Genomic DNA, 16,891 nt, shown 5'->3' on the forward strand with positions numbered 1-16,891 from the left:
AGAATAGTGTTGAGCAGAATAATATTGTTACGACGCTCGGTCGTAACAATATCATTTAAGCTTACATGTTAAAAGAACTTGTATAATGTGTAAGTTATAAATCGAATAATATTACCAATAGTATTAAAACAGAATACTATTATAAAAATATCTAATGTACAGATATAAAAAGAGATAAAAATCGAGTTTTCGTTTTATCCTCTAATGAATATGTATGCGTAGTCTGTGAGTACATCACATAATCTGAGTGTAATATGTGATTATTTATTATATCAAAATACTATCATAAAAAAAATATTATCAGGAGACACGGTAATGTCTCGGGTATCAAATCAACTTAGAACACGCTGACTTTACGCAAGTCAGCGAGATGCGAGCATCCGAAATTATGGGATCTCAATAACGGCTAAATCGATCAAGTTCTAAGTTGGCTTGATCGATAGCTTGAGTAGCTTGAATTAATTTGCACAATAAAAATACGTTTATTTTTTTTTCTACAAGCAAAGATATTGTTATGCAAAGTCTGATTTGAAAATTTTTACTTTAAGAAACCTCGTCGTCGTCGCCTTTGTTGTTGCAATATCTGTCGCGAGATGTCACTATTTTATTAACTAAACGCGAAATATGAATGTTATATAATTTTACGGTCATTCTCTGCATATTTTCTCTCTTCCTGTATTTCCTCTCCAGATATGTTTGCATTCGTTCCGCATATTTCCTGACCACTCCGTAACTCTTTCGCAATCTTTCCGCACATTTCCGTAACCATTCCGCAACTCTTCCGTAACCATTCCGCAATCATTCCACAATTATTCCGCAATCCGTAATTCTTTCGCAATCTTTTCACACATCTCCGTAACCATTTCACAACTCTCTCATAATTTTTTCGTAACTCTTCCGCAATTCTTCCGCAACCTTTTCGCAACTATTCCGCAATTATTCCATAACTTTTCCACACTCTTTCTGCATATCTTTGCGCCTTTTTCGCAATTCTTTCGCAACTTTTCCGCAACCATTCCGCAATCATTCGGCAACTCTTCCACAATCTTTCACATATCTTTGCACCTCTTCCGCAACTCTTCCATAACCATTCCGCAATTATTCTGCAATTATTCACAACTGTTCTGCAACTCTTTCACAATTTTTCCTTATATCTTTGAATCTCCTCCGCAACTCTTCCTTTACAATTTATCTGCCATCATTTTGAAAACTCTTATTTTTAATCCTATGGACTTCAAATTCAGCATTTATATATGTTTCAGCATTTATATATGTTTATTTAAAACTAAGATTTTGGAATAAGTGTGACCTTGAAATTCCAAAAATATTTTCAAAGTCATTTTTCATTTTTTTATTTTTATAATCTATAGATCTAGAGGATCGTAAATAATACAACTTTGTACTTTAATTTAAAAATTTTTCTGCCGCCATCTTGAAAATTTTTATTTTTAATTGTATGAACTTCATATTCAGTATTTATATATGTATAAATAATTAGGACGAACATTTTGGCACAAGTCTCAATAACGGCTAACCCGATCAAGTTCTAGACTTGATCGATAGTTTGAGTTCAACTTGCATAATAAAAGTATTTTTATTTTTCGGCTACGTACCCTACAAGCGGAGATATTGCTACGCAAAGTCCGATTTGGAAATTTTTATACTTTAAGAAACGTCGTCATCATTATTGTCATCCTCTTTGTACGGCTGCAATGTCTGTCGCGAGATGTCACTATTAATCTTATCAACCCAGCGGATTATCAGACTAATAAGTCAGGGTCACTATAGGATCTAGCGAATTAATGTTCATTGGATCCTGCGGTGACTCTGACTTATCAGCTTGATTTATCCACAGGATCGATGAGACTGATAATGTGATAAATACGCGTATATCGCGAAATGGACATATTAGCAATATATTTAATAAATACTCTATTCTTTTTATTTGTTCCATCTTTCTTCTCTCTTTCTCTAATTTAGAATGAAATAAGTTATATCTTCATCATTATATTGTTCGTTCGCATCGATTTTTATATCTATATAAACATATATTTCATGACAAGTTGTGCTTCGAATTATAAATTATGCTAATTAATTGGTCGAGTATTCTTCTTGTACAATCATACTTCCCTAATAGCACATGATATCATTCGAATATTCTACACTCGTACTGAAAGTACTGTGATCATACTATTGCCTAATATACCAGAGAACATTCATATGACATCTTGATATCATTTCTCGAATATCCTTAAGCTCATCTTTAGAATATACCGAATATCCCCTGTCAACACCCCTATCAATACCCTATCAACACATTATCTCAAACGAATATTCTGTATTTATACTGAATGTACTGTGATTATATGATGATACTAAGATTATTCGTATAAAATAGAATATCATTTGTCGTATCCCAAGTAGCAAGATGACATCATTACCCTAATAGCGCTCGTCTATTCTGAGAACGTTCCACAGGATATCATACAAGTAAATTCGAGATATTCTCCGAACATTCGAAATATGTACTACGATATACTGTGGAATGTACTTAGATTGTTACTACCACTCACTAACCTAATCCCTAGTATGTACTGGAGAATATCCCACAGTATGGCTATAGCATGAAAATAGTTTAAAAACAGTATATCGTGTAGGGCATGCATAAGTGTATCTCAGGCAGCCATATAAATCGTGAAAATCTATAATATACGTGACATCTCTTGTGAAAAATAAGTGAAAAAAATGAAAAAAATGAGAGAAAGTAATGAAACATTTTTTATCTTATATCATTGCATTTAAAACGATCACTCATCCTACTTGGGATCCTGCTCGATATTGTTTAACTTCTATAATGGGATGCAACTGAAATGATGATATAAATGAACACGGAATTTCGACATAAAATATGATAGTTAAATGTTATTATATTGTCATATAAACAGTCTTAATTTTAAAATCTTAATTGCATATGTAATTCTTGTGGATAATTTAATTACATATATAGATGCGTGAACCTACGAGTATATTGTGTTTAATGAAAATCATTTTTATTATGAAAATTATTTATAAATTGTTGAATATATTTTGTTTATTTGTTTATAGATTTGTCAATAATTATATTAAATATGGGAAATATTTTTCTTATATATATCATGCTTAATTAAGAAAAATAATAATTAAATAATGAAATAACATTATAAAAATGTTATTTCATTATTTATTCATTAAAAATGGCGGTTAAATGACGATATATTTATAACAGTAATATTTCGTGACAAATGTTACATTTATTTTATGTCATTATTGTAAGAATGTTAAATTGTACTGTAATTAAAATCTTAAGGTAATAGCATATTGGAGCGGCGCGGCGTATGTGTAACCGATAAAATACTTGTCATTAGTGATGTCACTAATATCTCTATTATCGTGGTACCGAATTCCGAATACGCGGCGCTTATCGCTCCAATAAAACCGGCGTGCAGATAACTCCGTTATGGATTTTTGAGAGTGATATCAAAAGTAATATAATCGTATCCTCATTCCACCAATTTTATACACGCAAGTGTTTGTTCAATTTATTATACATTATACGCAGAAGAAGCTTATATATGTAAGATATACTGTGATTAAATATTAGGTGTACAAAAAAGTTCTGAGCTTTAGATTTCATACAACCGAAATAACAATTTAATTTTTATATATGTTCCCGCCATTTTGCGGTTTTAAAGCGTTGACATTTGGCCTTCTAAAATGCCATACAAATTGGCGTTTGATGCACATAACCTCAAAAATCAGTAGTGTTCACGATAGCAATAACAAAAGAGCATTTTCTATCCACTTCGCGTTTCATCTGAAGAAAAATGCTGCTGAAGCCACTGCAATGATTTGTGCTGCATATGGAGAGAACGCTGTAAGTCATACTACATGTAAAAGATGGTATCAAAAATTTCGCCAAAATGAGATTTCAGTCTTGAAGATGAACCGCGTGCTGGACGCCCTTAAAAGATTGAAACGGACGAATTGCAAGCACTGCTGGATATAAACTCTGCGCAAACATGAAAAAGAGCTTGCAGAACAGCTTGGCGTTACGCAACAAACCATTTCCGTACGTTTACATACGATGGGAAAAGTTCAGAAGGAAGGCAGATGGATTCCACATGAAATTGTCCGAAGACAACAAAAATCGTCGGCGTGACACTGCACTCACTTTGCTTTCAAAGTTCCGGAAAAAAGATTTTCTGCACAAAATCATTACAGGCGATGAAAAGTGGATTCTTTATGATAACCCTAAACGTAGAAAATCATGGGTTGACCCTGGTCAACCTTCGACATCAACGCCAAAACCCAATATTCACGTCAAGAAGGTTTTGCTCTGTATCTGGTGGAGTATTGGAAAGGTGTGTTGTATTACGAGTTGTTACAACTGCGTGAAACAATCACGGCAAACCGCTACTAACAACAATTGACCAATTTGAGCGATACATTAGAAAAAAAGAGGCCATTTACTGGCCAAAGACGTCGTAAAGTGATCTTGCTTCATGACAATGCTCGATCACATGTTGCGAAAGCGACTCAGGACCATATCTTTGCGTTAGGCTGGGAACTTCTTCCCGCACGCGGCGGATAGCCCAGACATGGCGCCTTCCGATTACTATCTATTCCAGTCGCTGCAGCATCATTTGGTTGATACATATTTCGTGAGATTTAAAGAGATACGAAAATGCATTGATGATTTTATCGCTTCGAAACCGGTGAGCTTCTATCGTCAAGGAATTCGCAAGCTACCCGAAAGATGGCAAAAGGTCGTTGATGCAAACGGGGAATATTTCGTTGATTAATATTTTTTTGTTTGTTTTTGAATAAAAATTGAATTTTACAAAAAAAAGCTCAGAACTTTTTTGTACACCTAATATATCCCATTTTTTAGAACAAAATCTTTTGTCAGGTACTTTAAGTGACAGTTTTTAATTCTCTATAAAGCTATCATAAAGTTGCTTAAGATCAATTTTTATTAAATAATATTGTATTTTGGAATTGTTTTTTGTTGCAAAAATGTAATTAAGAATAATTGTGATTAATGTAATTATTAAATTATGAAAGTTGTCAAAATTATCAGAATTCAAAGAAGTATTTTTATTGTGTATTATTTATTGTGTCGGTTAAATATAAAAATTATATAGTTTTATATACCTAAATATAGTTTTATATATACTTAAAAATGTCTCGTTTCTGATGGCAAATATATTATTGCGTAAATTAATCTAAATAATAAAATTATTATTTAATTAATAAAATATCTGCACAAATTAGAGCAACTAAATTATTAGAATTTCATTTTATAATCACATCATTAATTTGTTTCTTAACAGTTAATAATAATTAGTTACTGACATTGTTACTCATTGTTAATCATGCAGGATATCCAATTTTAAAGAATTCACTCAAATATATCAAAAACGCTACATTAAATCGAAAAATGTTTTAGACGAAAGTTTTATTTCGTTAAGAACATAAGATGGTACCATTGATTTGATCTTGCATGGCATTGTCAAAGTCAGAACAAAATCACGTTGAATTTTTTAAATAAAACTCTTCATTTTTCATTGCATATTCTCGTAGTTTACTTCGAGAGCTTTTTAAAATTAAAACACTATAATAAAGTATTTTTTCATTAAGTATTTTTCGAGTTATAAGGCTTGAAATTTACAATACCACCGGCATTACCCAAAAGTATTACGCGAAGGTTACTCAGTCGGATTTACACCTTTTTTATATTTGGAAGAAGATCGGAGGATAACCCAACCAATGAAAGCAAAATCGATAATCCAGTTAATGAAGGCAAGATCGAAAGATGATCCAGCCAATGAAGGAAAAATCTGTAGTTGAGCCAGTCAATAAACGCAAGATGGATAATTGATTCTATCAACAAAGGTTAAGCATAAATAATTAGATCCATAAGTAAGAATCAATCACTCGATGAACAAGCTGCATTCCGAAACCCATCACGTAAGAAAACATCACGTAACTTTGAAAAAGGTTGATGTTACTTTTTTAACTAATATTTCAATAAATCAGATGTTCGAAGCTCGTCGCTACCGTTAACTCGTTGGCAGTATTGAATACGACGAAATGTTTAATCATACGCAAGAATATATGTCGTGGAATGTTGCACACAGTACAGATTCTTCATGTCATCTCTTGTTGTTGGTGTATTCCGATATTTCCGATTGGTACACTATATCTTTGAAGTAGCCTCATAAATCAAGAAATGATAGATCGGGCGATCTTGCTGGCCATCATGATATGTCTTACTAGGTCTTTGTCAATCCATCCATTTGGGAAGATATTGTTGAGAAAATCTTTAATCATATTGGCATAATAACCATCTGCATCATCTTGTTGCAATTATTCTCCTTTTCGTGTCGATGTCGATCAGCAGCTTCAAGTAAAATTAATAAACATCAGTGAAGATCATCTTTCAAGAATTGTAAATAATTTTCACCATTAATTATGGCATCGAAAAAATAAAGATCAATTGCATAGCCATTCATTATTCCACACCGGACAGTTAAACTCCAATGATGTTGATTATCAATCTGCTCCATCTAACGAGGATTAACTAGAGCCCAATAATGACAATTATGCTTATTCAATGTCCCATTATGGAAAATAGCTTTATCATTAAAAAGTAATTGAAAAATAATCGCTATCGTTTGTATATTTGAATTTATTGTGATGTCCACTGACAAAACAATACCCGATCTCCATGATCCTATTTAGTTAAGACTTGGTTAAGAGTTAGGAAAGGATAATATCTTTTATCTTTTTTTACACCTACCAGCAATTGATTTTGTAATGCTTAGTGTTGGATTTCACGCAAACTTACTAGTTAATCCTCATTAATGAAACAGATTGATAATTAATTTTCGAAGAATATCTTACCATTCGAAATTTTTATGTATTTAAAAATGAAAATAAGAGGAACAACTCTCAATGGCCTTGATATTAACAAATGTTATCAAGATTGTGATCCTGAATGACATTCGAGAGATTTTAACCGATTTTATAGACAATCGATCACCTTTGTTAATGCCGACAGTAAATTTCAAGCTTTATAAGAAAAGTATTCAATGAAAAAATGTTTTATTCTAGTATTCTGAAAAGATGTCTAGGTAAGCTACGTCTAGATAAGCTATAAGAATATGCAATGAGAAATGGAGAGTTCCGTTTAAAAAACTCAAAATGACCTTGCCCTGACCTTGAGCACACCACTCAAAGTCAAACCAATGGTACTATCTTATGTCCCCTCAAAGTCATACAACTTTTATCTGGAACATTTTTCGATTTAACGCAGTGTTTCTGAAGTATTTGATTGGAACTTTTAAAATGAGACACGCTGTATGTGATGGATCAATTTGAAATCATTAATACTTGGATCTTTATAACTTGGATCATTATAACTTGGATTTTGATTCTGTAGACCATTATATAATGGTCCATAATATCATAAATATAATGTATTTCTAATTTTACGTAATATAAATTAAGACATATGTTGAAAAAAACCAGTATTTTAATTATAGTATGATAATAAAATTTTTTAAGATTAATGATTACCTGATAAATAAAAAACAAAAGAACTTTAAATCACGAAACTGATGCTAAATTTTAAAATATTTTTAAAAATATACAATTTTAAAGTTAACATTTTACAAGTTATTCATTTATTATATTTTTACAAGGCGCAGAATCTATTAAGATTCACTAGAAAATATTGATTAAGACAAACTATAAATTTATCATTAATATTTTTATTAAAAAAAAAATGGAAAAAAGACATTTTGAGTCAAATTTTCCATAAATTCAAATAATTTGAAATTGACAAAAGAATTTTTTTGGACCTTGCATATTAAAAAATATTGAAATTACATATATTCAGTTTCTCAGTATTTAAAAAAAATTAACGAACGAAAGGGCAATGAGAAAACGCGCGATAAACAATGCGCAATGAACTTTATATATCTTCTTGATTAAGAAATCTTCTTTATTCAAATCAAATGTTTCGGCTCTCGTATTGAGCCATCTTCAGTGATAAATAGTATGGTCAGTAGATGCCGAACTCTAATGTGGCTTGATAAAAAATGTGTCGCTCACTACGGTTGCCAAGTCGTGTGAGGGAGCAAATCTTTCCGTCTTGTCCCTGATAAAGCAGCACACGAATATAGTTGGAATCAAATTCTAATAATTTAAGTAATATAAAATTTCTTTACTCACCACATTAAAGCCAAGCTATACATAATAGATCATATAAGCACAAAAAAGTTAGAACCGTTACAGAGATGTTAAAATTAAATATAATATTACAATTATTAAAAACGTATCAGTCAAAAGACAATCATATACTGTGTGAAATCGAAAAACCGTGATGTGAAAGGAATTGAGTTGAAAATAATAAACAAGTCAGAGATCAAGAATTATATATATTATAATTTATCAAGAACAGAGACATAAGCATGATGAAGGCATTTTGTATCCGTTTGTAGATTTATCGTATTATTGTTTTGTAGTTTAATAAACAACATCTCCGAGATTAAATATTTACCACAATCACATTCAGAGTCTAAAATTTTAACATTATCCCAAGCAAACTCATGTCCACTTTCCATTTTGTGTCATCTGTAATAACCGATTTAGAGTTCGTATTTCTCCGAATATGACTGCGATGCTCATTCAATCTCGTTTTTAGCTGTCTCTTAGTTTGTCCCACATAACACTTCTCGCAATTCTTACATTCGATTTTGTATATTACATTTTTTCGTGATCCAACCGGATTTCTGTCCTTATATGCACAGATTATCTCACTCAATTTACTCATGCTGAAAAAGGCTGGTTTAGTCTAAATCATTAATAATTTTCTTGAATTTGTCCACGTTGGAAGAATTAAATGATAATGTGAATCATTTAGTTTTTTTATCGTTGTCAATAATTACCAAATCATTATTATGTGTGTCATTATTTTTAGAAAATATCTTTTTAAGCCTTTGAGATATACAGTTGAAGATAAATGTAAGGGGATAATCGTTATTTAGTAAATTGGACACAATTAATTCTCTTTTTTGGTGATATTGAGGGTGATAAGGAGAAGGTCCTATCTATTAAACCAAAAACCATGCCTTTCTTCTGGGACAGAGGATGTTGAGAGTGATAAATTAAAAATCTACCAGAGAAGGTTGGCTTATGGTACCAGTCAAAATGAATAACGTTATTAGTAATTTTCATGGTAACTTTCAAGAAATTCAACTCTCGTCCACCCATTTCACATGTGAATTGTAGTCTTGAGGGAAGGAGTTGAAAATCCTAAGAGTATCTTCAATCCTGTTGGAACAACTGGCCAACGCGATATCGTCAACGTATCGGAAATAAAATGGTAAATCTGTGTCAATCATCTCGATAGCCTTCTCCTCCAGATCCCTCATCATCAAATCAGCTATAATTGGAGACAGCGGAGAATCCATAGGTAGACTGAAAGTCTGCTTGTAGATTTGACTGTCAAAAATAAAATAGATGGAGTGTAGGACCACAGAGACTTTAAGAAATTCTTCTTTTGGGATATCACAATATAGCGCTATATTATCCCACCGTTTGGAGATGCTGTCCATAGCCAAATCTAGTGAAACATTGATGAACAACGATTTAACATCCAACGAAATTAATGAGTAATTATCATCAATGTAACTTCGTTAATTGTTCAATTAGTTAAAATTATCTATTATCTATATAACTACCTATATGATTTTTCGGTTTAGGAATGCTCTTCACCATGATTCTGTTAAGTGTTGATGCCAATGCATAAAGCGGGCTATCAATGATACGATTAATCTGAATGGGCAACCTTGTTTGTGTATTTTAGGAAGACCATATGCTCTAGATAATAACCCATCACTACATGCTAGATAATTGAAAAGTCCGTCAGATATAAAGCCAAAGGTCTTCCAAGACTTAAATAGATCACGTAATTTTTAGTAATCTTAGTCGGATCTTTATTAACTTTGATATAAGTGTTTGTATCCTCTAGCAGAGCATTAACATTAGAGAAATACATGTTTCTATCAAGTGCCACTGTAACATTGCCTTTATCAGTTCGAGTAAATAAGATGTTAGGATTGTGTTTAATAAAAGAACTTACTCTCATATAAGTGTAATAACCTCTTATTAATATTATTTTTTTGAGAGATGAAGTGTTGTTAATTATCGGTATGAATCTATTTCTTAGTTGTAATTGTATGTTCTGGAAATTTTTTGATGTTTTTTTCACATTCTTTATTGTTTCAATTATCATTTTTTTATTATTTCTGTTCGGTAATGCGAAATTTTCTCCCAATTGTAACAAACATTGTACATCATCCGGAATGTGTACAGGGGATAAGTTAAGAAATCATTTATCTTTGAGTATATTCAGAGAAGTACTAGTAATTATATTGGTAAAAGCTTCAGGATTAAGTTGAATTTCATGAATGACATTATTATGGGAGAAGTTTTTTATATTGTGGAAAGAGAATTTAGGAGGGGTGGAGTCAAAAGTGGAGGAAAACGAACTGTTAGCACAATAGTACTTGATAGCATTTGTTGTTTTAATTAATTTTCTCTTGTGTTTCAAATCCAACCAATATATTTTTTGTCCATATTTTTGGGGGAGTTAAAATAAAAGGAACGTAATCTTTTTTCTTGCGTGATGACAAAATTATTGTATATTGAGCTTGAGACATGACTCGCAATTTTTCTTTCTAACCAGAAAGAAAAATCTCGATTCGAGAACTTCTCAGGATCCGATAAGCATCATTTAACTCTGTTCTTAACAAGGATGTCATAAACTTATTTTTAAGAAGTCTAAATTTGTTCCTACAATGTTGTTTGAACACCACGTTGAAATTGTCTAGAAATTTTAAATGGTATGGAACAATGTTCGAATCAATACAAAATTTAAGGAATCTGATACGTACTAAGTTCATAATAATAATTTTACGATATTTTATCCATGATTTTAACAAAATAACCGCAAACGCACCATAAGTTACATAAATAAATCCGAAATAAGTAATTCTATGCATATTTTCAGCCTGCGAGGTCATAATTACATATATTCAGTTTCTCAGTATTTAAATCACTTAAGATAGCTCAATACGAGAGCCGAAACGTTTGATTTGAATAACGAAGATTTCTTAATCAAGAAGATTTATAAAGTTCATTACGCATTGTTTACCGCGCGTTTTCTCATTGCCCTTTGTTCGTTAATTTTTTTAAATGTTTTCTTTGAAATGTTTTCTTTTATAAACGCAGAATAAAAAGAAAGGGCTCACTAGAATTGCGCCTTATTCATTCATAACTTATCATGTGTTTCTTTATTCATAATTTTTGCGCACTTTCTTCATGTAATATTTTTGAGAATATATCAATTTGCAAGAGATATTCTTATGACGAGGAGTGAGCAGTGAGCTATGGTTGTGTGGTGCTGTATGGTGTGCTGTATGGTGATAGCGGTGCTGATATTCAAAGTGCTCTGAATGATTAAAGAATCATTTGTGATCAGTAATTGCCTTGATTATGGCAGTGGAAAAGGAGCCTTAGTGTACCTTGGACCGGGGGCAGAAGCCGCTTGTCGTAACGGGTCGACAGCAGCAGGTTGTCCAAAATTTCCTTGTCTGACTTTCCCTCTTCGAAACTGCAACACAACGTATTGTAGATACATCCAGAAGGAAATTGGCGAGCTTACGATGCATGCGTAGTTTTTTCATAAAGTTTCAGCAGATAATCTTCCTTATCTCAATATCTCGAAAGTCATTTTGCTCGATCATGGCGAATCAAAAAGAATATATTGTACAATATTTTACAAAAACTAATAATAATTAATTATTAATTAATTATTAATAAATAATTAATTGTTTAAAAATTAGTGAGAAAAAATGGAATAATCCCATAGATCAGTCACCTTGAAAATATTATTCAGTTTGATGATCAAATTTAACTTTGTTAAAATTGCACGCGTTTACTATTCTAAATACAAAACAAGTATTTATCCAAAATATATGTACATATAAACTATCGATTCAATAAAAACGCAACTCTATAAAGCACTATAAAAGACTGCATTTAATACTTAACTTATAACTTCATCACTTAACTTATAACTTAATCTATTGTTCTAACACATTCGATATAATAATACAATCGAAACATTCGTGATATATACTAATGTATACTGATATATATAATTTTTTGTCATTACTCTAGCATTAATAATATCAGTAAAATACATGATAAAATACTATTTCCAGTTTTTCTAAAATCCTAGATTACATACTTCTACATGCAAAAATTGTATAAAACCGTAATTTTACTTCAATCTCTTGAACTAAAATTTAAGAAGTAATATATAAATTTGTCAAAAGTAATCAATTATAAATATTTATAAAAAAAGCTCTAAAGTTAAGAAAAGGGAAATATTTAAGCCATCTACACGCAATTATGTTAGATATTGATCGCGTGATCGATCGACAATTATCAGTCACAATTGAAAGAGCTCAAATCAAAATTATACTAATTGTAAGATAATTTTTATATTGAACAAACTGCAAAAAATTATAAATTATGTTTTCTTATATAACTTATATTATACATACTTATATTATACAAGATTATTACATACGAGGTCTGATCAAAAAATAACGAAAATTTTGGAATTGCACGTGTTGTATGTTGAAAAATAAATTCATTATGCTTCATCTCTTTTCTACTCAATTAGTATGCAATATTTCTCGCTCAGCGGCGCTATCGATCAAGCAAGCGATTCGAATATTAATTAGAGCATCCTCTCGCGTTATCGCTGCTCCGATTCAGCACGTGCTTTCTTTTTCATTCAATGTGATTTCAGAATCCGCGCTGATCGTATCAAACATAGTTTCAATGTATTGTTCCGTTCTCTTTATATCCGCACTAAGGTGAATTATTATATATTCAGAAGAAGAATTTTTCACTAAGTGTTTTCTCATTAAAGTTTATTGCATCTCAGTGCTTGTCTTGTTCTTTCTTTATCCTGCGCAACAGGTTATGGGTTCAGGACTGAGCTTGCGAAGAAAAAGTCATTACGGAATAATCATTCACTGTGCATGTGCGAAGTGTAAGATGTTCCGTTGCCACGTTGCAAGTATGGCAGAAGAAATCTTAGGAAAAGGAATAACCAAGTTCAATGATTCAGATTTTCTAACATGGAAGTTCGAAATTACGCAACTACTCAGGGCTCACGGGCTGAAAGATTTCATTGGCATTCGACCGAAGCCAGTCGATATCGAGGCGAATATAAAGACATGGGTAAAAGACAATGCCAAGGCCATGAGCCTCCACATTCATGGAACGCAAGCAGCTGCACGGATTGATCTCATACGCGATGGCTAATGAGATGTGGGAAACATTATTGAAGATCTACGAGCAAAAATCCGCATCTAGCAAACTCCTGCTAATACAGAGATACCATGAGTATCGAATGAATCCCAACGATTCGGTCGTTCAACACATAACCCACGTCCAAAACTTGGTGAATCAATTAAAAGACGCAGGTCAGCAAATAGACGATCTGAACATGGTAGCACAAATCTTAGACTCACGTCTGTCTAAGTACAGTACGTTCATTACTGCCTGGGACAGTGTTCCAACTAACGAGACTACTAGAAAATCGGAAACTTCCTAAAAGAGACTAATAAAGGAGGAAGCAAAGCTGAACGTTGAAGAAGAAGCAGTAAGTGCTCTCGCGGTCAAAATCGGAGCCAAGAAAGAGAAGGACAGAGCAAGGAGCGGTGCGAATATTTCAAGATCACAGTACGAGTGCTATTATTGCAAGAAAAAGAGACATCTTCAGAGAGAATGTTGCAAGAAAAAAAAGGACTTCAAGGACAAGAAAGATAAGAGGTGTGGCGAATCGAGCACATTTCTCGTAACCTCCAATGACGATTCCAGTAGCAAACAACAAGATTTGAATTTCGATAAATATCAACAAGAACTGCTCTCTAGAGACCTGAAAGATACTGGATTACCAATAGTGGTACTTCGCGCTATATCATTTATCGACGCGAATAGCTTACTAACTTTAAGGCAAGAAAAGGTGATATTGTATCACTTGGTGACGATGGGCAGCGAGAAATGCGCGGAGAAGGGACAGTCATGATCGAAAAATATATCGACGGACAATGGACTAAATAAAAAATTAACAACGTGCTCTATGTTCCGGATTTAAAAAAAAAATCTTTTTTCAGTGGGCGTATGCACAGCTAATGATTTCAAAATTATCTTTAGCAAACAAGAAGTGACTTTTGTGCGCGACAATGCTGTTCAGGCTATTGGTTACCGCGAAAATAACAATATCTACTGTTTACTTTTCCGACTGTGAAAAATCAGAGGAAGCTAATATATCTGTAAATTTACGTGGGTGGCATGAAAGATTTGGCCATATCAACAAACAAGTGTTGCGAGAAGTGATTGACAAGCAAACGGTGGACGGAGTGAGGGTCTCTACAAAAGACGGTTTTGTGAACCGTGCCAATTCGGAAAGGCGCACAGACTCAAATTTAAAAAGGAAAATGTCGAGCGGGACTGGAAGTCAGGCGAGTATATTCATTCATACATCTATGGAATTTCCGTTCCCAGAAACATCGATCGGAGGGTCAAAATTCTTTCTGTTATTCATAGACGAGGCAAGTGGGTATAGAATCGTATATTTTCTAAAACATAAATCCGATGTTGCCGACAGATTTAAAGATTTCAAAAAAATGCTAACTAATAAATTCAATTACTCAATAAAAGTTCTGCGAGCCGACAATGGGCGGGAGTATCACAATCAAATTATGGAAAATTATATGAAATCCCGCGGAATCAGATTCAAAAGTACCGCGCCACATACTCCCGAACAAAACGGGAAGGCGGAGCGAGAGAATAGAATTGTCGAGTATGCAAACTATGATGCATGCTAAAGATCTATTTCAAAAATTGTGGACAGAAGCCGTCAACACCGCCGTATACATATTAAAAAGAACCTTAGTTTCTAAGAAAAAAAGAATAACACCATATGAAATGTTGTGGAAAAGAAAGCCGAATCTGTTGCACATCAGAGTGTTTGAAATGGAAGCATATCGATAAGCTCATATCAATAAACAATTCCGCAAGAAGTTGGAGTCGAATGCGAAAAAAGTCACATTAGTGAGTTACCAAGACGATTCCACTAATTATAGACTGTACGACTCTAATACTGATAAGGTGATTGTCTCCGTGACGTGAGATTCAATAATTGAAACGACGCCCATGGCGGAGACCTGCTCAAGAGCTTGTCTTCCCATCTCAGATCTGAATGATGCGGAGGATTGAAAACAATCTGAAAGGAAATCCCGGAGGAAATCACCAGAGCGAATGAACAGACGAATCTATAGAAATATCCGACGGAGAGGCAGCAGCACAGTCCGATGCCGAATCTGTTTCTCGACTGCAACCGCAATCTCAACGACCGTCAACTCAGAAATAGAAGTCTGAAACCACCAAAAAGGTATGAGTCCAATTTTGTCGATCGATTAACATATCTATAATACTACGTTGCAGGAAGCAACGAACGGTCCTGATGCTGAAAAATGGTCTCAAGCGGTCGAAGATGAGTTAACCACTCATAACAGAAACAACACTTGGACAATAGTATCTAGACTATCTAATCAGCACCTGATCGACTCAAAATGGGTGTTTAAAATACTACGAGACAACGAAGGAATCGCCCAGAAATTCAAGGCGAGACTGTGCGCCCGAGGTTTTCAGCAGAAATCAGGTATTGATTACAACGAAACCTTTGCTCTTGTCGGGTACGACTCATTATGAATCCTGTTGGCTATCGTGATGCAGATGGACCTGGAGATGAAGCAGTTTGACATCAAGACGGCATTTCTGCACGGAGAACTCAATGAGACCATCTACATGAAGATACCAGATGATCTGAAAGCTTGTAAAAACGCGACGTCGTATGTAAATTGAACAAATCATTGTACGGCCTAAGACAGGCGTCTCGTTGTTGGAATAAAAAATTTCGCAGTTTTCTTAACCGTTTTAATTTCCGTGCGACCAACGCAGATAAATGCATTTATCGGAATTATAAACAATTATGAAGTATTTCTTGCGCTATTTGTGGACGACGGGCTTATAGCAAGTAAATCATTAAAATCGTTAAATATAGTTTTAGATTATCTGCAGGAATTCTTTGAAATCACAACCAGAAATGCAAGTCTATTCGTCGCTTTAGAAATCATACGAGATCGCGAGAAGAAAACAATGTTTATTCATCAAAACTCGTACACAAGACGGATACTCGAAAAATTTAATATGACAAATGCAAAAGTTATTGGTACCTCTGCAGATTCTCATACTGTCCTAAGCAAAAGCCTATCAGGCAGTAAAAAATGTTCTGTATCACGAAGTAATAGGTTCTCTGACATTTCTCACGATGTCTCGATCCGATATCAGTTACTCCGTGAATCTGATCGATAGATATTGTAATTCGTATAATCAAAGCCACTGGATGGCTGTAAAACGAATATTCAAATATCTTGTCGGTACAGTAAACTACGGCATACTATATGGAAGAGACAAAATACAATCAATTTAACCGGGTATTCTGACGCGGACTTCACAGACGATGAAGAAGTCTATAACCGGATACGTTTTTTAAATCAATAATTTACTCGTCAACTGATCGGTTCAGCAACAAAAAATTGTAACGCTGGACACTACAGAATGCGAGTACGTTGCTGCCGCGATGGCATGCAATATAGATTAGACAATTGCAACCAACTTAGATTGTTTTTCTGAA

The 16,891-nt window shown here is 33.3% G+C and overlaps 1 protein-coding gene across 29 annotated transcripts in view; it reads right to left on the reverse strand.

The window, feature by feature from the left end:
* pHCl-1 (pH-sensitive chloride channel 1) overlaps positions 1-16,891 on the reverse strand; it is a 1,184,550-nt gene that overhangs the window by 867,786 nt on the left and 299,873 nt on the right. For 24 of the 29 annotated variants that reach the window (XR_016140122.1, XM_089080706.1, XM_089080698.1 and 21 more), the window contains one exon: positions 11,598-11,722. Coding sequence is in view for 28 of the 29 variants with exons in the window: in XM_089080706.1 (XP_088936832.1) it covers positions 11,598-11,722 (125 nt within the window). In the remaining variant the exon portion in view is untranslated. The remainder of the gene's footprint in view (positions 1-11,597; positions 11,723-16,891) is intronic. The other 5 variants (XM_089080702.1, XM_089080695.1, XM_089080693.1 and 2 more) reach the window with 1 other exon arrangement.

Source organism: Pogonomyrmex barbatus, unplaced genomic scaffold (genome assembly GCF_055798465.1).
Source record: "Pogonomyrmex barbatus isolate J1 unplaced genomic scaffold, ASM5579846v1 scaffold4, whole genome shotgun sequence".
NCBI lineage: Eukaryota > Metazoa > Arthropoda > Insecta > Hymenoptera > Formicidae > Pogonomyrmex > Pogonomyrmex barbatus.